Below are 22,218 nucleotides of genomic sequence, written 5' to 3'. Positions count from 1 at the left end.
ACAGGACTGAGCCCAGCACACAGCAACACAGTGCTAAGCATGAGAAGTCACTCTTCAAATGACGCTGTCCTCTTGAACCCTGCCTGAAGATTAACATCTGTTTTCCTTTGCAGTATAAGAAGGATCCTTACATCTTTGAACAGATTATCCAGCTGTCTCAGATATAATTTCTGAGGCTTATCCATACTTAATACTAAAAACTTAGCTTAAACAAGAAATTTTAACAAACTTTGGCCAGGTAGAAAACCACGGAAAGGACTGTCTATTCTTTATTTCACTCTCAGTGGCCTCCATGGATAAGTAATTATGGTAGAATGTTATTCACATAAAGTTTATATTGTTTAATAATAAATGTTTATAAAATGTAATTGATGATTCCTGGTCACAGTTTTTCTTAAAAATCATACATTTATATTCAGTGCATTCTGAGAGCTCACCAGTTTGGCTTGATAAGGATGGACCTCCTTTTACTTAACTATATCACACCCACCAAGTCTTTAATAATCAAGGTAAAATTTTTTTCTTCTAGGTTTACCTTATCATCATCAAGAAATAAGAAACATGCTAGGAACAACTTTACATGTGTAACATGTCACCCAAAGGAAGATTGCATAGCAACTGGTCACAAGGATGGCAAAATTCGTCTTTGGTCGGTTTACTCTTGAAGAGCTTGATGATCATTTATTTCTTCTGGATTAGTCCTGCAGAACAGGGGTATACCTGGGTACAGGGAGAAGGACAGAACCGAAAAGCAGCTGCTAATAGTAGATGAGGCTTTGCTGGCGTCCTCCCTGTCTTTTTTTTTTCTCCCTTTTGTATATTACTATACTCTTCATTGCACACTTACTATTTTAAGATTTCCACCCTTGGCCCTAGGAGTTAAAAAGGTGCATTTTATCTATAAGAGAGCTTTTTGTCAGCCTTTAAGTAAAATGGAAAGAGTAACAACAGTGAATATTGAACTGGTAGGATACTGTGATGGCCTGTTGCAGAAGTGACTGGTTTAGAAATAGAAAGTGTTCTTTTTGCACATTAAAACCAGTGAGCTTGATAAACATACCCCTTTGACCAAATTAAGAATGTTGGTTTTCTCCAACAGGAGGAATTTTGATGATGAAAAGAAATATACATATACATGTTTACATTGGCATCATGATTTGGTTATGGATTTGGCTTTTTCAGTGACAGGTAAGTGCAGATTTAATAATTAAAATGAACTTTTGAAATGTGTGAACCAAGTATTTTAATTCATTGTATTTATAGTCTGAAAGACTTAGAATTGCCTGGGCAAAATGAATTTTAAGCGCTTATATATTACCCGTGTTTTAGGCATAGTTAGCACGACGCTTATTGCACAGTACCATTTGCTGAAGGTTTCAGAGCCCTTCAGAGTATCAAAGTGTACACCTGTCATAAAGCCTCTTGTTAATACACAGCTATTTAAATTATATTACTTTTTTGTTTTAATGTATGTGCACATTGTCAAGTGCTTGTTGTCCATGAGTCTAACTACAGTTTATCAAGAGCAAGTGACTGCTGATGCTTCACATCCATTATCTCATTACGTTGACTCCAAAAATAATAGGCACCTTTATTCTTGTCGTACAGATGCCATAAATGAGCTTTATAGTTGAGAACTAAGTTGCTTAAAAGGTCACATGGCTAGTAAGTTCGATTTGGACCTAGATCTAGTTCAAAAGTTTCTTTTTTTACCTATAAGATCACCACATTCACTGTTTGAAGTTAATTCAGTCCTTCGTTCCATTTAAGCTGCATGAGAGTGGCTGTAATGAGTAAAAACACCCCCTTGGAAATAGGATGACCTACAACAGAAATATGGGGTACATTTTGTCTTTGGTTACTTTAGCATCCCTACACCTGTGTGCTGAAAATCATGTCATCATATTTTGGCTGGTTCCGAACAATGCAGGGGACGGGGTGCTGCATGCTCCAGGGGTCGATGTCCCTGGAGAAAGTGGATTTTCTTCCTGCAGGTCTTCCTAGAGACGGCCAGGACAAGTCTTAGTACTGTGGGCTCTGGATTCCTACAGGGTTTCTTGGGTTTAACTCACTGGAGCTTTGGGAAGTAGAAGGTATCCTCAGCCCACTTGCGCTTTTGGTTTTGGGGGTTGGGGAGTGGTGTGTGGAAGGGTGGGACCCAGCCTGATACTTAGAGTAGTACAGCTGGAGTCCACGGGAACTGAGAACAAAAGGAGAAGGAAGAGGGTGTTAACCCTGTGGATGGAAGACATAGGCCACCTTTTCTTTAACCACCCCCCCCCACCCCAGCCCCCAGAGTACAAAGGAGGGTGTTTGTGGCGTTTTGTATGTATGCGTCTGTAATGTTTCAGGCTGTGTCTTTATTGTTTCCTGACCCAGGGCGGTTTCTTTAGCCCTTCCTACTCAGTTTGTTTTTCTCTGCTGTGACCCCTGCTCAAATCAGGACCAAGATCAACTGATAAATATTGTCATTGTGACTTTTCTCTTTTGTTGTCCTTACCCATCTTGCCCACTGCCTGTCAAGCTAGTTATTAGTCATAGCTTTCTTGATAGCCTTACTTATCCTTAAGCCCTGGAACATTCAGGATCGGCCTTTTCAGGTTGGGTTTAGGGAAGAAGGCATAGTTAGATTAGTTGGCACTCAAAGAAAGAAAAAACGAATACCAAGTGCCTCTACTGTGAACCAGGGCTTTCTTACAGGAGGTACTGCAGATCATCTTGGCTAATAGAGCTGAATTCTTGATGTCATTTTTTAAAATCACATGAATGTTTGTAAATAAGAAGTAATATAGTACATGGTTGTCATTGAAATGTTAGAATTGACCCTGAATATGTATAAGAGTTAACTGAAGAAAGAAATTAGTTGTCTGTGCAAACAGTTTTTAGAACTGTTTATAAGTTAGGTTAAATATTAACTGTATAAACTGTTTTGGCTCCACTTTGAACCCAGTCATGCTGTCTGTGAGCATCTAAGTTTTATTGTTTTTTAAATTATGAAAACAACACATTTACAGGAGACCTGGAAAATACAAAACAAAGTTACATGTAGTTTCACCATATATATTACAATTGTCTGTTTTAAGTCGATAAATTAAGATTTTTAGTTAGAGTTTCAATATCAAACTCTCAGAAATTATTAGAATGAATGTACAGAGGAGTACAAGAATATAGACGACCTGAAAAGCACTATGAACCAATTTGACGTAATTAAGATTAATACAATTTTCACACAACAGTAGGATATAAGTTTTATTCAAGTTCCCATAGACTATAAACTAGGAGATATATCCAGACATAAGACCAGGTGCAGAAATTTTGTAGTCATAAAGTATTGATATTATACAGTCTGTTCTCTTTTTACTGTTTAATTATGTTAGAGATCAATATCAAAATATATTTGAAAATAACCCACATGTTTTCTTCAAGTGCAGTGTGACCTTTACCAAGAGATCTTTGACTTAGCCATTGAAAGACTCAATAAAGTTAGAGGACTGAAAAAACACAGAGGGTGATTGCAGAGAATCTTTTAAATGAGAAATGAATAGCAAAGCTCCTTTAAAAATCCCATATATTTGGAAATTAAATGTCCACTTTTGAATGAGAGGTACATCCAAGATGCCATAACAAGGAAAATTACAAAATATTTTTAATAGAATAAAAGTGAAAAGAGAATTCAGCAGAATTTTTTGCATGCAGCTGATACTGCTCAGTGCAATTAAATACAATGTAGAGTCTTGAATAACCCACTCCAGTGTTCTTGCCTGGAGAATCCCAGGGATGGGGGAGCCTGGTGGGCTGCCGTCTGTGGGGTCGCAGAGTCAGACACGACTGAAGCGACTTAGCAGCAGCAGCAGCAGCAGCAGAGTCTTGAATAAGGTATGAAAACAAATAATGGACACTAACGTAAAATTCTGTGAGATGTGAACAAAATCTGTACTTCAGTTAATAATGCTGAATCACGTTAATTTTTTTTTTTTTTTAATTTTTACAATGTTGTGTTGGTTTCTGCCGTACAACAATGCAAATCAGGTATACATCCCTGCCTTCCCTAGCCCCCTCCCCTGCCCCCATCCTATCCCTCCAGGCCATCACAGAGCACCACACTGGGCTCCCTGTGCTGCACGCAGCTTCTCACCAGCTGTCCACCTCACACCCGAGAGTGCACACGTGTTGATGCTACTTTCTCCATTCATCCCTCTCTCTCCCTCCCCCACTGTCCACAAGCCCATTCTGTGTCTACATCTGCATCTCCTTTCCTTCCCTGCAAGTAAGCTCATCAGTATCACTTTTTCTAGATTCTGTATATATGTGTTAATATACTGTATTTGTTTTTCTCTTTCTGACTTACTTAACTATAACAGATTCTAGGTTCATCCACCTTGTTAGCATCTAATTTGTTACTTCATTCTGATCTTTAAGCCTTTTTTATTTCAGTGCTCTAGGACCTCAGGTTAACGTTGAATAAAAGTGGTATGGTGTTCCCAACACAGGGGGAAGGTTTTCAGTGTTTCACCACTAAATTACCTGTAGATTTTCTATAGGTGTTTTGGTGAAATTTTAAAGGTCTCACTACTTGGTTACTGAGTTTTTATTATGGGTCTAGAATAATATCATTTACATTCTCTGCATCTATAGTAAAATACTGATGATTTATTTTTCCTTTATCTCTAAGTAGAGTTCATTACATTGGCTTATTTTTCAGATGTTAAAATAACCTCACATTGCTGCAGTGCACTTTACCCTGCAATGATGTCCTGTCTTTTTAGTGTATCGTTGGATTCAGCTTGCTGTTTTCATGTGGTGGTTTTTGCCTGTTAAGAAATTGGCTTGCACTTTTCTTAGAGTGTACTAGTTTTGGTGCTGAAGTATGCTGGTCTTCAAAACAAATTGGGAAGTGTTCTTTCTTTTTTTGTTACCTGGAAGAGAGTAAAACTGGTTTATTTCTTCCTTAAATGTTTGGAAAAGTTCACTAGTGAAGCCATTTGGGCCTGGAGGATGTTTGTGTTACCCAGATTTTCTAGTTATTGGCAGAAATGGTCAGCAATGAAGTAATGACATAAACAGAAAGAAAAAAAAATCCATGAATCAGTGATCTTTAAATCTTTTGTCTTCCAAGTTTATTAAAAGATATAAAGACACTTGTTTGCACGTTTTTTTAAATAGTTTTTCTCTAACATAGGAAAAATCACAACATTGATTATATCTTCGTATTTTTTCTGTCTTTCTCATTTCTTTGGGTGGATGAGAAGGCAGCAGTCTGCTGAGCGGTGGCCGTGAGTCTGTCCTCGTAGAGTGGCGTGAGGCGGCAGAGAAGAATAAGGAGTTCCTCCCCCGCTTAGGAGCTACCATTGAACATATCTCAGTGTCACCAGCAGGGGATTTGTTCTGTACTTCACATTCCGATAACAGTAGGTCTGAATTTGTTGTCATGAGGAAATATGATTTTGTGTAATGTCATAAATTAGCTAGCGTCTGTAGGGAATGGAAAATAGCAAACTAAGAGTAGCATAGGATTTAACCAGCCTTTTTTTCTCTTCCATTTCTCATCTTTTCTCCATCCTTTTCTTGCCCTTAGATGCCACCAGAATCCTACATTTCCAGAGTTGTTTTTATGAGACTATATGGCTAAGTGTATTTAGTTATTGTTATGCCACTTACATTTAAAGATCTTTTTCATGTAGGATGATTGGGGGAATGAAAGAAGGGTTTTGAAATGGGCGTTTGTGTTTTTACAATATAATGGCATTTTTGTAAGAATGCTATGAGATTTTCCTTTGGTATAACCATTATCTCAGTGTGAGAGCTATTATCTCAGTGTGGGATTTTGATAGAAATGGAGGCAGTCTTGTGATTCCTCCAACACATTTAGTCATCCTGTTATAACTCAGCTGAGATGTGAATCCCATAGCCCACTGCCTGGTTTCCCCTCAACAGAGAGCATAGCCAACCAACCCATTAATGCAGTGATTCATTTCAAAGTAAACTGTAACCATCTCTTTTGGGGCAAATAAGTTTCTGAGTTAACATTTTCAGTGTAGTCATAGTCACAGCAGAAAACTTAGAGGTTCCAACAGGGACTGAAAGGTGGGATGAAAAGCCCTCATCACACCCCTGGTTTTTCTGTTAAATAACAAAGTAGTCCTAACTCTCCAGTCACACCCCAAGAACATAACTCACTTGTCTTCTGTATTCTGGTATATATCAGAAGAATATAAATTCACCTTTTTTTTTTTTTTTTTGCCTTGAAATTTGACTCATTTATGTTTAACTGTTTTTTTTACCCACAGAGATAACAATCATTCACCGAAACCTTGAGGCGTCTGCAGTAATTCAAGGCCTGGTAAAAGGTACTGCAGACCTTTGGCTGTGGAATGGTGTACATTTTTTAGAGTGAATATTTTTCTGATTTCAGCTACTATTCATCACTTCTTTTGCAGACAGAAGTATCTTTACTGGTTTGATGATTGACCCAAGAACTAAAGCTTTGGTTTTGAACGGGAAACCTGGCCACCTGCAGTTTTATTCTCTCCAAAGTGATAAACAGTTATACAATGTAAGATTTTGATGCATTAACTAATCTTAAAACTAGTGGAAGTTTTATAGCACCCACTGGGGTCAGGTAGCTTTTATGACTTCTCAAGATGTTGTGCCTGTGTTATTCAAACATTGTATTATCAGTTGTTTACAGCCACAGTTGCAGATGAAGTCTGCCTGTAAAAGCCAGTCAGCGCTGTTGTGTAGGCTCTTATTTTATTGTTTCAGACAACACTAATTAACTGTTACACACATCTCTACCTTTGTGTCACAAGGATGGGATATGAGAATATGTGGATTGACAGCACAGACACGTCTGTGTTTTGTGGCAAAACAGTGTCATATGTGCATACTGAAGATAAAATTTTCAGTGTAGATTAAAGAAGAACACTTTCTGTAATCCTAATAAATGCAGTCTAGACTTTGCACTTTTTCTTTTGTGCCCCACAGTACCCTTTATTGGAGAAGGAAATGGCAACCCACTCCAGTGTTCTTGCCTGGAGAATCCCAGGGATGCGGGAGCCTGGTGGGCTGCCATCTGTGGGGTCACACAGAGTCGGACACGACTGAAGCAACTTAGTACCCTTTATAGATTTCTATTACAGCCTCTCTAACACTTTGTCTCTTTTCCTCCAACACCTTTTAACCTCTCAAAGAAAGAGAATGTACTGATCTTTGTACATTCTAATACAATGCCTGGAAATAGTAGACACTGAATACATTTTTAGATGTAGATGAGGAAATAAAGGAAACAATTATAAATGCTCGTCTGTTTACAGTATTGTTCTTTTTTCACTCCTTAAAAATTGTAGGTTTTATTTTTGCTCTCTTTGTTTCTAGTGATGTGAAATCTAGTTTTGAGATTTTATATAAAACTATTTGAAACAAAAGAAAAACATTACTGTAATCTAAGATTTTGTTCTAAGATCTATAAATGGAGCATAATCATTACTAAAATTCAAGATTGTTGAAAAATTATCACCACTGAATTTATGTTATATAATATGCTTCATTTTTTAACAGCAGTTTTGATCACCATAAATGGTTAGTTCATTTTTGTCTAAAAGCCTGTTACTCTAGATTCCAGAAGATATTTATGATGTGGTTATTTATTATTCCTTGAATGCTTTAACATTTACATATTTACATTAATAAAAATTTTGGATTTTTTTTTAACCTATCAGTTAGATATTATACAGCAGGAATATATCAATGATTCTGGTCTGATCCAAATTGAGCTAACAAAGGCTGCATTTGGCTGCTATGGTAATTGGCTTGCAACGGTGGAACAACGTCAAGAAAAGGAAACTGAGCTTGAATTGCAAATGAAACTATGGATGTATAATAAGAAAACACAAGGGTAAGATTACCTATATAGCTGTTTAATTTCAGAGCAGAAAATTATTTGACTTTCTAGCTTGTGGTTTCAATTATTGGTCTTTTTGATACATTTATATTAAGAGAAATGAAGGAAGTGTTACTCTTCTAATAAAGCCTTTAAGCTTTCTGCTCTGAGAAAGCAGTGGTGTCCTCCAAGTTATGAGTCACTTCATTGCATAAATGAGGAAACGTGGAGAAGTGGCACCCCCAAGGACACACCTAATTGCAGGCAGATCCAGGATTAGAATGCAGCTGTCTTTGTTCCTTGGCTTTTTCATTGATGTTATACTACCTTCTTTGGGAAAAATGACAGTAGCAGGTGGTGGAAGTGTGATGTGGTGCAGTTTCGACTAGATAAGGAGCCCACTAGTTTCTCATAGTATGGCTGTAATAGCTATTTATCAAGCAAGTCCTTGCTTGTCAAGACCTAGGCTTAGTTCTCTGTGCCAGTTATCTTGTGAGTCTTCACAAGATAAGCCTGTTGTTGCATTTTACAGGTGAGGAAACAGTCCCTCCATACCACTCTCATAACCTGGACTTTTAAAAAATCTGTCAGCCAGACAGGACCACTGCCCTGATATTCTAGAAAACAGGGCTAGCATGAGTTCCTTTCATTCACACCAGTGTTCTGTCGAGGCAGAAACAAACTTTGGGAGGTAGTTTGGGTGACTTATTAAATACTGACCAGGGCAGTTTGAAATAGGTAGTGTTTCTGTACCTTCTTGCCACAAGGAGGGGCTTTATAGCCCTTTCCTTTTTTGCTTTTTTTTTTTCAAAATAGGTATATGTGTTCTGCAGTTTTCCTGTACTTTAGGGTAGTAGCCTTTCAAGTGTCATGTTTGGACAGACCCCTATTTTATACTCACTGTGTACCAGTAAGTTGACACTACGTAATCGTCTGTGTTAATGTAAGTTACACGAGGCCAGAGGTAATGTGCCGGAACTCTTTGCGTCTTTTGTCTGTTAGTGACAGAGCACTCAATTGTTGCTCCTTATGGGTAGTAATATATAAGTTGCCTAATCTTAATGATTCTGTTGGAAAATGTACAACTTGTAAGGAATTCTTAATATTCAGTGATAGTATCTCATATTGTCCTGGTATAAAAATAAATTGGTTTCCTTCCTACTAGGTTTGTTCTTAATACAAAGGTTAACATGCCACATGAGGACCACATCACAGCTCTCTGTTTCTGTAATGCAGAAAAATCTGAAAGCTCCACGTTGGTTACAGCAAGTAAAGATGGCCACTTCAAAGTGTGGATATTAACAGATGATTCTGATATATACAGTAAGTTGCTTAAATATAGTATATGCATATGTAGTGTACAAGTTTAAGAATTGGTATGTTTAACTCAAGAAAATTATATCCATTCTGGGAGGATTTTTTCAACTATAATTCTGTAGACCACTGCCTACTTTCAAATGATTTGGGAAATAACATTTTTACATTCCTTCTTTCCCAAATCTTTACTTATTTTATGACATTCTTGATTAATTGTGTGCTAATTACTCCATTTTATGAGGAAAGAGTTTTAAAAAAAAGTTAACTCCTTTTGTAATTACTCCCTTTACTGTTGCACTAGAGGGAAGGCCAAGGTCTCTTGGAAGGGATACAAATTTCATGTCAGTCAATGATTTGTAACTAAATTTGGGGGAGGAAAGTTTTTTGTTGCTTCCTTGTTTTTTAATCTGTGTGTCTAATAAATTCCCTAAAATGTTATCTAGCATTATACTATTTCTATGCTCTACATTTCCACAGAAAAGGCTGTTGGCTGGACCTGTGACTTTGTGGGTAGTTATCATAAATACCAAGCAACTAACTGTTGTTTCTCTGAAGATGGCTCGTTATTAGCAGTCAGTTTTGAAGAAATAGTTACAATATGGGATTCAGAGACTTGGGAACTTAAATGTACATTTTGTCAACGAGCTGGGAAAATAAGGTAGGTAAATAATTGGGAGAGTGTAAACTGCTGGATTTTTTTTTTTAATTCAACAAGTCTTTCTACATAAACTTTAGTAATAATTTATGCCTTCTCCAAAGGTATCCGGTGTGTCAGTGGTGCCAGCAGCTCAGCAAAATACTGGGAAGCTAAGAAATGCTGTGTTTGTAAACCCTGTGCATTAGTTTTCTCGGTTGTACTACACAACAGTAGATGCCATGCATAAGCTCAGTAGATCCAGACAATGTTTACTTTCTCTGCATCTTCAAAAAAGCAATGTTATGCTCAAACTTCATTATTTTTAATAATGGCAAGGGAATTAACAATAATATCTTCCATTTTATTTCAGGTCACTTGAGCATTTGAGGACAGAATGGCTAATTGTTCCTAATTTCTAACATATCTAATTCTGAATTTACTTTATAAAACTTCACAATTCATATTGCAAATCTGCCTCTTGAGGCAAAAAAAAAGCATAAAAGGTTTTAAGTAACTTAGTATGTTTCACATACACGTCCTCTATATGTGCCAATTACTGTACTGTACAGCATATTAGAAAAGAATTGGTCGTCAAATCTGTTTTCCTGAAGACACAAAGTAACTGAATAAACCTTTCCTTTTGTGCTCCTTACCCCCTTTTTCTGCAGGATAATTATGAATAAAAACACGTGTGTATCTAAAAGTCGGCCTTGCACAAAACTAGTACTGTGCGGGAAGTCTGCAGTCCCTTGCAGCTAAGGGTGATAGAACTGACTGTTGTTGACTTCCCTGTTTTAATCTAGGGCGGGAAGTCTGCAGGCTTCTGTAACTGAGTGTGATAAAACTAACTTGTTACCTTCCTTGTTTTAATCTAGGGCGAGAAGTCTGCAGTCCTCTGCAACTGAGTGTGGTAGAACTAACGTGTTAACCTCCCTTGTTTTAATATAAAGCAAGAAGTCAGCAGGCCTTTGTAACTGAGTATGGCAGAACTAACTTGTTACCCTCCTTGTTTTAATGTAGGGCGGAAAGTCTGCAGTCCTTTGTACCTGAGTGTGGTAGAACTAAATTGTTAACTTCCTTGTTTTAATCTAGGCACCTTTGCTTTGGGAGATTGACTTGTTCCAAGTATCTTCTTGGTGTCACTGAAAATGGCATTCTGTGCTGTTGGAATCTGCTCAGTTGTGCATGTAAGATATTTTTTGCTATAAAGTAGTATCAGAGCACATAGGAAAATTTGGAGTGCTATGCCTGTAATAATAGACTTTGATTACAGTTGACTCTTGAGTGATGCAGGAGTTAGGGTCATTGACCCTCTGCACAATCAAGAATTCACGTATAACTTAGAGACAACCTTCTGTGGATTTAACCAGCCTTGGGTTGAACAGTGCTGTAACATTTGCTGTTTTAAAAGTCTCTATGTTTGTGTACCCGCTCAGTTCAAATTCGTGTTACTCAAGGGTCAGCTGTATTTATAAAGGGCTTCCCGGGTAGCACTAGTGGTAAAGAATCTACCTGCCAACGCAGGAGATGCAAGAGACTCAGCCTTGTTCTCTGGAAGAAGGTTTATTCCCTGAAGTAGGAAATGGGACCCTACTGTGGTATTCCTGCCTGGAAAGGTCCATGGACAGAGGACCCTGGCAGGTTTACAGTCCGTGGGGCCACAGAGAGTGGGCACAACTGAGAGCACACACGTGCAGACGGGCTCAGTTCAGATCCGTGTTATTCAGGGTCAGCGGTGTTTATAAATTGCCCAATTTTCAGCAAATCAACTTCCATTGTCCTTGCTGTTTTCCCCAGTCTTCAGTGTGTACAACTCTGCCGCCCTCCGTATTCTCCATCCTCATAACAATTTGTGGAAAGTTTCTCTAATTCATAATGCATATTAACCTGCAGTGCCCCTGTCAGCATTAAATTTGAATGAAGCCTATTAACAGTCCTCCTAACAAACATGGACTCTGTGGCATTTTACTTATTCAAGTATGTTTGGAACACATGGTAGTTGCTTAGTAATGAATGTTTATAACTTTTTTAACATTCTCTATGACAATTCTGGTTAACATTGCCCACATTTAGCAGTAATGGAAAAACATGAGACCATAGTTGCACTGAAATAATAACCATTTCATTGCATGTGGAAGAATACTGTTTTTTTGCTTCCTGCCCCTCTTCTTAATGTAGATTTCCACAGATAATTTCAGTATGTTGACTGTGTGTTATCTGGAAGCATAAAATCCCTCTTCCTAAGAATAAGAAAATTGATTGTCCCAATAAATATTGAGTACCTACTTTAAGAAGATTTTGGTAAACCTCTTCTTAAAAGTGAATCCCTTTTTCCCCCAGTGGAATGGAGTACGAAATTAAATGTGAGAGTTATGGAACCTGATCCCAATTCAGAGAATATTGCTGCCATCGCTCAGTCTTCTGTTGGTTCAGACTGTAAGTACACACATTTCTTTGAGAAAAGAAATCTGTTCCCTAAATTTTCTTTTTAACATCTTTAATGTAATTTGAGTTAAACTTAACTTTGGATCAGAAGCCACTTGCCTGACCACTGCTCTTCCTTGAGTTCCAGCTTGAGGACGTCCCTCATTTTTCAGCATGTCATCCATCTCCTACTCAGTCTTCAAAATCCAAGAGAGATTTCACCTCCTTAAAGGATTTTGAAACCACCCCCCAACCCCCAAGGAGCTTTAATCATTCCTTCTCTGTGATCTTAAAGCTCTACAGATGTCTGTTCTAGAGCTTAAGACAAAAAGTACTTCTGTAGTGTTTTGGTGTCTGTTTTCTGCAGTTGGCTCTGCTCTCAGAAATAGGAATTTTTCTTTCTCTTTTCCATCTTCAAAGCCCTCATTCCTAACCTACTTGACACATAGTAGGCATCACAGATACTTGTTGAATCAAAGCCTAAAATAATCATGACCTGGGCCATTTATTCAATGGGGTAAGTCCCAGGGTGAGTGTGGGCCTCCAATCTGAGGCTAGAACTAACCTTTGCCAGCAAAATGTTATTGTCTGTTTTTTTTTCCTCTAGTGTTTGTATTTAAACCTAGCGAGCCAAGGCCATTGTATATTCAAAAGAATATCTGCAGAGAGGAAGTCTTGTGGGGAGTGTTTGTTCCCCGAGATGTCCCTGAATCGTTCACCTCAGAAGCTTACCAGTGGCTGAACAGATCCCAGTTTTACTTCCTAACAAAATCACAGGTAACCATCCACCTCAGAAAAGGCGGTCATTTAGTATATGTGAAATAGTATTGTTAAGGATTACCCCTTCTCTCCCTACCCACCTCAACCCACTGCCAAATCATCTATCTAGTATGCTCAGTACAGTCATATTATTGGTGGGAGTATATTAGCCCCCACCTTAAAGGCTCTTTCTTGTATTCATTCATTCCATGACAGTAAAAAAGATATGATCTAAAAGATAATTAGAGTATTTTGAATTGCATTTGTTAGAATGGCCTTTTTTTAACTTTTTAATTTGATTTACCATAAAGAAATCAGTGGCTTAAATTAGATCTATCAATTGACTTTTTTTATATATATATATATATATATCTATATATATATCTTTCAGAACGATCTTACAACTGTCACAGCAGTTACTAAATACATTTTCTGTGAGCATATATATATAAGCATGAAAAGTTGACATCATTTTCTAACTGTAATATCTACAGTTTATATTTTGCATCATTAATTGACCTCTCTTTTCAGAGTTTATTGACATTCAGTACACAGTCTCCAGAAGAGAAACTCACACCCACAAGCAAACAGGTACGTTCTGGTCACTTGTCGCTCAGATCATGCACATTGCCTCCCTGCAAAGATAAGTTTATCTTTCAATACTCAGCTATGACAAAAATGTTTTACCTGCCCTGAAGTGGAGTTTTAAATTATATACTTAGAAACTTCTTGCTTCATTTGGTGTCATAGTGGTCTTTGAAAATGTAGTTTTAATTTGTAATATCAGTAATGTATGCTTATGATCCAAAGAATCAAATAGTTTTATGAGACGTTTGTGAGAAAACTTGAACTTCACCACCAAGTGAGATGACCCACACAGATACCCACTCACAACTTTTTAGTTGAAGTTTTTATTTACCTCTGTGTCTCTAAGAAACATGTTTATATTGCTAATTCTGGATTTTTCACATCTAGGCATTAGACTTGGTATTTTCTAATTCTGATCTATTGAAGTTGAAATTTCTTTCACATCCCTCCCCCCAAATACACAACATACACCCACATACATTCTGTCCCTAATCTTTGCAGTGTAGATAAATTTATCTTAGATCATTGTTCATCCTTAAAAATGTTAACACCATTGATAACTGAGCCATGCAGTAACAAACAGGTTGTTTTTCCTTTTATGACCAGCTTCTTTTATCTGGAGTTAATGATTGCTTATCTTTTCATTTGCTCAGTTTCCTATTCTCATCTAGTGAAAGTGAGAGTGTCAGTCGCTCAGTCATGCCCAGTTCTTTGTGACCCCATGTACCGTAGCCCTCCAGGCTCCTCTATCCATGGAGTTTTCCAGGCAAGAATACTGGAGTGGGCAGCCATTCCCTCCTCCAGGGGTCTTGCCGACCCAGAGATCGAGCCTGGGCCTCCTGCACTGGGGGCACCTAGTTCCCCCAGTGTGTGCGTCCTCTCATGGTCTTCATATTAGGTATGCTGGGCTTGAAGAAGTGTTTTCAAGAGCCTCTGACCTGCTTTACTCTGAACTGATTGCCCTGTTATAAACCTAACACCTGCTGCACAGTGGTCATCTTAGGATCTGCATTTGCTGCCATTCTGGGGGTTCAGTCACCTCTCCTGTAATAGATCCTGTGGTTTATCACTTGCTTTGGTTACTCCTTTGCTTTGGTAAATATCTCCATGGGAAGTAAATTTAAGACATTGCAGGTTTGGACTTGTTTTTATTCTCTCATTTGATTGGTTGGTTACGTAGAATTCTAGGTTGAAAATCATTTTGTCTCAGAACTTTGAAGATACTGTTACACTTTATCTGTAACCTGACTTAGTTGTCTCTGAAAATTCATTGAATTCATTTAGCATTTTTTTTGTTGATCATTACTGTATGCTCTAGACATTTAGGGTATCAGTGAATGGAAGGGTCAAGTCTCTATAAATTTGTAGTGTTACAGTCTAATAGGAAGGTACAGATAATAAACATTAAAATATATAGTATTTTAGAAAGTAATTCTTTTTTTCCCATTTTTTATAGTATGAGAGATTTCTTGTTTTTCATCTGATCTTTTATGTATATGTTTGGGTTTTTTTTTTTTTTTTTTTGGTCTCTCTTGTATGGTTTATTTTCATTAGGTTTTTTCTTTTCAATCTGTTTTGGAGATTTTCATCAGAGTCTGATGATTCTTGGCTGTCTGCTTTTAATTAAAAGTGAGCAAGGTCACCTTTGAAAGTTCGCCTGGATGGAACTTGACCTCTGGTCTCCACTAGCTGACTGAGCTATTAGGAGAAAATCTCTGAAGTCATTACTTTTAGAACTTTTTCTCTTAGACTGGTCATTATCACCCAGATAAACTTCTTCCAAATTCCTGCCTGAAAGGCGTCACCTGACTGCCAGCACTGCAGGAAACACCCTCTATGGACCACAGCTGCCTTCAGCTGCGCGGCCACCCTCACCCTCCACACACCAAGCTGTCTAGTCTAAAGACACACTTGGTTTTGCTCTTCAAGGAGCAAAAGACACACTTGGTTTTGCCAGCCTTCTGCTGAGGCTGAGGAGATCTGGAAATCTGAGAGCTCTAGAGATAGACTGTAACCAGGCTAACAGGTTTTCTTCTTTTTTTTCTTTTAGCCTTTTTCAGAAGCACTATTAGTACCAATTCTTGAGCATTGTGAGATTCTACAGCATACATTTGGAGAAGGAAATGGCAACCCACTCCAGTGTTCTTGCCTGGAGAATCCCATGGACAGAGGAGCCTGGCAGGCTACAGTCCATGGGGTCACAAGAGTTGGACACAACTTAGTGACTAAACCACCACCACAGCATAAATTGGGGTGCTTCTTAGCATTGGCCACCACCAGCTTAGAATCCTGTTCTCTTGGGTCTGCTAGGTCAGTTAGCACCCCTCAGCCTGCTCTCCACTTTCCACATCACCCAGTTTCTTTATTACTGTAGATCTGTGCCCTTCTGAAAACCCCTTGCTGCTGTTTTTGTAGGACTGGGGGTAGAAGTAGTGGTAGGTGTACATATTGTTCTGTCATCTGCCGGGGTCCAGCCCCGGCTGATCCAGGGAGTTCGAAGCGGGGACGGCGTCAGAGAGGATCAGGATACAATAGCTTCAATTAGATATTAGAGATATAAAGAGTAATAGAAGGAGGATAGCTCAGCAGGAAAATTCAGTGGAGAAAAGAGGCTGATAGCTTGGTTTACGCAGGAGACCAATAAAACTTCAAGACAAGAAGCTTGCACCACTTACGTAGGCCGCAGGCATCCTTCCATTCTCCTGAAGGAGAGGAGACACTGAGGCCTCCCCGGTCAGATCTTAGAAGCCCAGGCATAATTAGTAAGCATGGCGGGTTCCGCGCTCCAGATGGAGACTCAGCCAGAGTTTGAGAGAGAGAGAGACATGGGGAGACCAGTATTTCGAGAAACTGATCCCAATTCTTTATTTTCCATGGTCTACTTTTATACACTGAGATGTTATGCAAAAGTCACGTGGGGTCAGCAGTCCTGACTTTTATCAAAGTCAGGTGCTTCATACAAATGTATACAGAGGTCTTAGGGGTGTTACATCATCTTCTGGCCAGGGGGCCTGCTGACAATTTATGACCCTCTCCTTGTGACGGCGGTCAGTCAACCAGGACACTTATTTCTCCAGGGGTGATTATTCTTAAAACAGACGCCACCCAAATAAAGTTACATTCCTGTAGGGTAAGGGTGTAGTGGGTTTTAGTTAAGGAAAGAATTTACTTAGCCTAAGGTCTAATGTGATTAATATCAAAGGTTAATACTTATTTCTTCTATATATTCATTAATGTGTATAAGGGCAAGGGATGTGGAGACTTAGCAACAAACATTGGCTCAACAAATGAAAAACCCTTCACCAATACAATTTCTAATCAGCCAACTATACTTATACTAATGGTTTTCTAACTTTTCTAAGGAACCTGTTTTTAGAAGGTTTAAAGCATCCCGTGCCTCTCACGGTTGGGAGGCTGTGAGCAATCACATGTGGCCGGACAAGCCTGTCAGGCAGGCTAGAGAACCTTCAGAGGAGTTTGTAGGTTGAAACACTCCTATCACGCCCAGGAATTATTATTAACTGGAGCTCTAAGTTAACTCCTTCTCCGAAAGAGGTGGTGGGGGACAGCCCCCCGTAAAGTCAGAGGTGTAGGTGAGCACAAAGTAGTAAAGTAGGCAGGCTCTGGTTATGGGGGTAGATGCTTGAGGATTTCCAGGGGGACTCCTGAGGCTCGATCCCACCTTTGCGTATGTCGAGCCTCCTTCCTCATGACCTTTGCCACAGGTGGAGTGCCTCACACCAGCCCCCAACAGTCATCTTAAGTGTCCACGTTGGCTTTTCTCAGAGTAAATGGACTAGTTTCAGTTGCTTTACTTGTGAAGTGAAAGAATCATACAAGATAACCTACAATTCCTTTCATCCCTGTTATTTTATTACTGTAGTACTTGGATCAGAGGCAGTTCCTCCTTTTTTATTGAAACTATTTCCCTGTTCTTTAACCCTTATAGCTCTTAGCAGAAGAAAGTCTTCCAACAACCCCATTTTATTTCTTATTGGGAAAGCACAGGAAGGAACAACAGAATGACAAGTTAAATGAAGCTTTGGAGAATGAGCTGGTACAGCTGCCCTTAACAGAAAACATACCTGCAATTAGTGAGGTAAGTAATTATTAATTACATAAGTTTATTATAATACTGAAACTAACAGTATAAATTAATTGCTTATACCTATGTGACAGGGGTTAAATGCAGTAAAGGACTTTAACTGAAGTTGGAATTTTTGGATAATCAATCTGTAACAAATAATTTTTGGATAATCATTTGTATATTGTGCAACTTTAATTCTCAAACTAAATGGCATAAAATTTAGGATTTCTGATGAGGTTGGAGGAGGGGTTGTTTGCATAAAAATAGGAGTTCTTTGGTTTTTCATCAACAGAACCTGGTGTTGATAAAAGCCTGGGCATTTCCTCTTTTTAAATGAAACCCTGTTTCTGTTTCACTCTAGCTTCTTCGCACTCCAGCCCATGTCCTGCCATCTGCTTCTTTCCTCTGCTCCATGTTTGTAAACTCACTCCTGCTGTCTAAGGAGACTAAGAGGTAAGGCAGTTTATCACATGTGTTCAGATACTCTGTTTTGAGAAACAGGATGATTTGTGATATCATTGATCAGAATATTCTTTCCCTGTGTTTCTCCTTCAGCTTTAATCTGTATTTACAGAGTATAGAATTACTAAGTCAAATAAAAGTGTATTCAGTAACAACAATTTTCATTAATTTTGTTCATATGATTTTTTTCATAAGTATCTTAAATTAGAAAGTTATTGTTTAGAAATATTTTTCAATAGTAATTGCATTTTATTCTGTTATTGTTAAAAGTGCTGAAGAACATCCTGATGATGTCGATATGGTGGAAGAAAAAGAAAGTGATGATTCAGATGAAGAAAATAATTTCACTGAAAAGATCCAGGATACAAATAACACAGATTCGGAAGAAGACATTATATATCAGTTGTCAAAATCAGAAGAAAAAGAACTGAAAAAATTTAGGAAAGTAGACTACAGCTGGATAGCTGCTCTTTGAGCCTTGGAGGATGCGGGAGGGTTCTGCACTTTGTTTTCGCGTTTTGATTTGTTTTCATTGTATGTTGATACTCCACAAATCTATTTAAATGTTTTTTCTGTTCTTAAGATGTTAAATATTAACAGGCTTTACTTTTAAATAACTGGTAATATGAAGTTGGGTTTACATCATGTTTTACAGTTGCCATATCACGTATCAGCCCTAAAGGAGAGCTGGAAGTTGAACTTAAATAGCATAAGTCCCATTATCTGCAATTTGGAGATATAAAAAGTTTTTTAAGGTTTTGTAGATAGTGTTTTAATTTCAGAATTCATTTGGTGGCCAAGTATGACTTGAACTGATGTGAGGTTCTCTACAGTCTTGATTTCATCCCTCTTGTATATTTTTCATAGAGAAATTTAGGGAAATGATTATGGTGGTATTTCACAGACTTCATTGAGAATGTTATATAATACAAGCTGCCTAAAATCTGAAAAATTCTAAATTCACATCATCTGACCCCGTACCTTTCTGAGAAGGTGTCTACTATACTTGTACTATACTTGTAAATACAGTTTTCATGACAGCCTTAGAGCCAATAAGAAGAGCTTGTGTTACTCTATCCGTGTTACTGTTGTCTACTGAGTCACGTAACAATCACTTAGGAGTTTTCCAATTCAATGATACTCTTCTGTAAAATCTATATTAAAAAGTTAATGCAAAAACAAGTGGACACATCATAAGTGCATATCTCAGGGAATGTTCACAAATTTGCTATAAGTGGCTTTTTTAATATTTTTATTTTTTTAGATTCTATTTCTACTGTTTTTGGAGTTTACACTTTTATACTGGTACTCATTGAAAGTAACCTTATAAATTTCTATAATATGCTTAAACATCTATATGATTTATGGACTTAGAGAGTGTCTTCTACTGACTGTCTACTATGGTGGTTAAACGTCCTTTCATGTCTCTTTATGGCCACTCCAGTTATTTGGTCGTTTTGTTGGTTTTCATGGATGCTAAACACTGCTGAATAAATTGGTACAAAGCAGAACAATTATGGATCTTTTTTTTCTCTTGTCACACAGTGTCCCTTGCTCAGTTCTTTTCAGAAAGGGTTGTGGAAAAATGATGATTACAGACTTGATCCCTGCACTTGTCCTCTTGTAATTTTGTTGAAAGCTCTATTTTGAGGTTCAGTTCAACTTCTTGAGGGTATAGCTTGTGATCTTAAAATTGCCTTTATATTTTCTTAATTTTTTGTCTCACTTAATTCATTAGCTTCATTGAATACATCACTTCTAGTCAGAAGATGCAGAAGATGGCAGAACTGAGGTATCTGGCCAAGGAGCTACTAGGAAAGAACATAGGAAATGAAGTGTCCTTGAACATTTTGCTCTTAGCCATTCACTCCCTTAGAGCCTCTGCTCTATTTTCTCTTCTGATCTCTGTTTCAACTGAATGTGGCTTTCAATATTCACGCAAATGTTTATTTTATTTAAAAAAATAGCATTGTAAGTCCTTTTTTATTATTGTGCTTTAACGTATTACATTCTTTTTTCCTTTTTAATTTTTTTTATTGAAGAATAATTTTTACAAAATTTTGCTGTTTTCTGTCAAATCTCAACATAAATCAGCCATAGGTATACATATATCCCCTCCCTTTTGAACCTTCTTCCCGTCACCCTCCCATCCCACCCCTCTAGGTTGATACAGAGCCCCTGTTTAAGTTTCCTGAGCCGTACAGCAAATTCCTGTTGGCAATCTATTTTATATGTGGCAATGTAAGTTTCCACGTTACTCTTTCCATACATCTCACCCTCTCCTCCCCTCTCCCCATGTCCATAAGTCTATTCTCTATGTCTGTTTCTCCATTGCTGACCTGTAAATAAATTCTTTAGTACCATTTTTCTAGACTCTGTATATATGCATTACAATACTATATCTTCCTTTTTCTGACTCACTTCACTCTGTATAATAAGTTCTAGGTTCATCCACCTCATCAGAACTGACTCAAATGTGTTCCTTTTTATGGCTGAGTAATATTCCATTGTGTATATGTACCACGACTTTTTTACCCATTCATCTGTCATGGGCGTCTGGTTTGCTTCCACGCTCTAGCTATTGTAAATAGTGCTGCAGTGAACAATGGGATACATGTGTCTTTTTCAGTTTTGATTTCCTCAGGGTATATGCCTAGGAGTGGGTCATTTGGCACTTTTATTCCTGGTTTTTTAGGGAATCGCCATACCGTCTTCCATAGTAGCTGTATCAATTTATATTCCCACCAACAGTGCAAGGGCATTCCCTTTTCTCCACACCCTCTCCAGCATTTATTGTTTGTAGACTTTTTGATGATGGCCATTCTGACCAGTGTGAGGTGATACCTCATTGTAGTTTTGATTTGCATTTCTCTAATAATGAGCAATGTTGATCCTCTTTCATGTGTTTGTTAGCCATCTGTATGTCTTCTTTGGAGAAATGTTTGTTTAGAACTTTTTCCCACTTTTTGATTGGGTTGTTTGTTTTTCTGGCATTGAGTTGTATGAGCTGCTTGTATATTTTTAAAATTAATCCTTTGTCAGTTGTTTTGTTTGCTATTATTTTCTCCCATTCTGAGGGTTGTCTTTTCACCTTCTTATTGTTTCCTTTGCTGTGCAAAGGCTTTTAAGTTTAATCAAGTCCCACTTGTTTACTTTTGTTTTTATTTCTGTTACTCTAGGAGGTGGGCCAAAGAGGATCTTGCTTTGATTTATGTCATCAAGTGTTCTGCCTATGTTTGCCTATGTTTTATAGTTTCTGGTCTTATATTTAGGTCTTCAATCCATTTTGAGTTTATCTTTGTGAATGATATTAGGAAGTGTTCTAATTTCGTTATTTTACAAGTGCGTGTGTGCGTGCTAAGCCGCTTCAGTCGTGTCTGACTGTTTGCGACCTCATGGACTGTAGTCCACCAGGCTCCTCTGTCCATGGGATTCTCCAGGCAAAAATACTGGAGTAGGTTGCCATACCCTTCTCCAGTCTTTTACATGTAGCTGTCCAGTTTTCCCAGCACCATTTATTGAAGAGGCTGTCTTTGCCCCATTGTATATTCTTGCCTCCTTTGTCAAAAATAAAGAACCCATAGGTGCATGGGTTTATTTCTGGGATTTCTCTCTTGTTCCATTGGTCTGTATTTCTGTTTTGGTCAAAAATAAAGAACCCATAGGTGCATGGGTTTATTTCTGGGATTTCTCTCTTGTTCCATTGGTCTGTATTTCTGTTTTGTGCCAGTACCATACTGTATTGATGACTGTAGCTTTGTAGTGTAATGAGAAGTCAGGAAGGTTGATTCCAGCACCATTCTTCTTTCTCAAGGCTGCCTTGGCTTGGGCTTTTGTGTTTCCATATGAATTGTGAAATTTTTTGTTCTAGTTCTGTGAAAAATGCCATTAGTAATTTGATAGGGGTCTCAGTGAATCTGTAAATGGCATTTGATAGTATAGTCATTTTCACAATATTGATTCTTCCTACCCAGGAACATGGAATATCTCTCCATCTGTTTATGTCATCTTTGATTTCTTTCATTAGTGTTTTATACTTTTCTGTGCACAGTTCTATTCTCTCCT

The 22,218-nt window shown here is 37.9% G+C and overlaps 1 protein-coding gene across 1 annotated transcript in view; it reads left to right on the top strand.

The window, feature by feature from the left end:
- Window positions 1-19,667, top strand: part of WDR75 (WD repeat domain 75) — a 40,873-nt gene extending 21,206 nt beyond the window's left edge. The window contains exons 7-21 of the mRNA XM_027555651.1: window positions 530-649; window positions 1,100-1,188; window positions 5,250-5,408; window positions 6,288-6,347; window positions 6,438-6,553; window positions 7,719-7,894; window positions 9,045-9,202; window positions 9,674-9,854; window positions 10,926-11,020; window positions 12,174-12,269; window positions 12,865-13,034; window positions 13,548-13,607; window positions 17,554-17,703; window positions 18,053-18,144; window positions 18,424-19,667. Coding sequence (XP_027411452.1) covers window positions 530-649; window positions 1,100-1,188; window positions 5,250-5,408; window positions 6,288-6,347; window positions 6,438-6,553; window positions 7,719-7,894; window positions 9,045-9,202; window positions 9,674-9,854; window positions 10,926-11,020; window positions 12,174-12,269; window positions 12,865-13,034; window positions 13,548-13,607; window positions 17,554-17,703; window positions 18,053-18,144; window positions 18,424-18,628 — 1,927 coding nt within the window. The 3' untranslated portion in view covers window positions 18,629-19,667. The remainder of the gene's footprint in view (window positions 1-529; window positions 650-1,099; window positions 1,189-5,249; window positions 5,409-6,287; window positions 6,348-6,437; window positions 6,554-7,718; window positions 7,895-9,044; window positions 9,203-9,673; window positions 9,855-10,925; window positions 11,021-12,173; window positions 12,270-12,864; window positions 13,035-13,547; window positions 13,608-17,553; window positions 17,704-18,052; window positions 18,145-18,423) is intronic.
- The last annotated feature ends 2,551 nt before the right edge of the window (window positions 19,668-22,218 follow it).

This window comes from Bos indicus x Bos taurus, chromosome 2, assembly GCF_003369695.1.
Source record: "Bos indicus x Bos taurus breed Angus x Brahman F1 hybrid chromosome 2, Bos_hybrid_MaternalHap_v2.0, whole genome shotgun sequence".
NCBI classification, from domain to species: Eukaryota; Metazoa; Chordata; class Mammalia; order Artiodactyla; family Bovidae; genus Bos; species Bos indicus x Bos taurus.
This window is presented reverse-complemented; position numbering and strand designations above follow the sequence as displayed.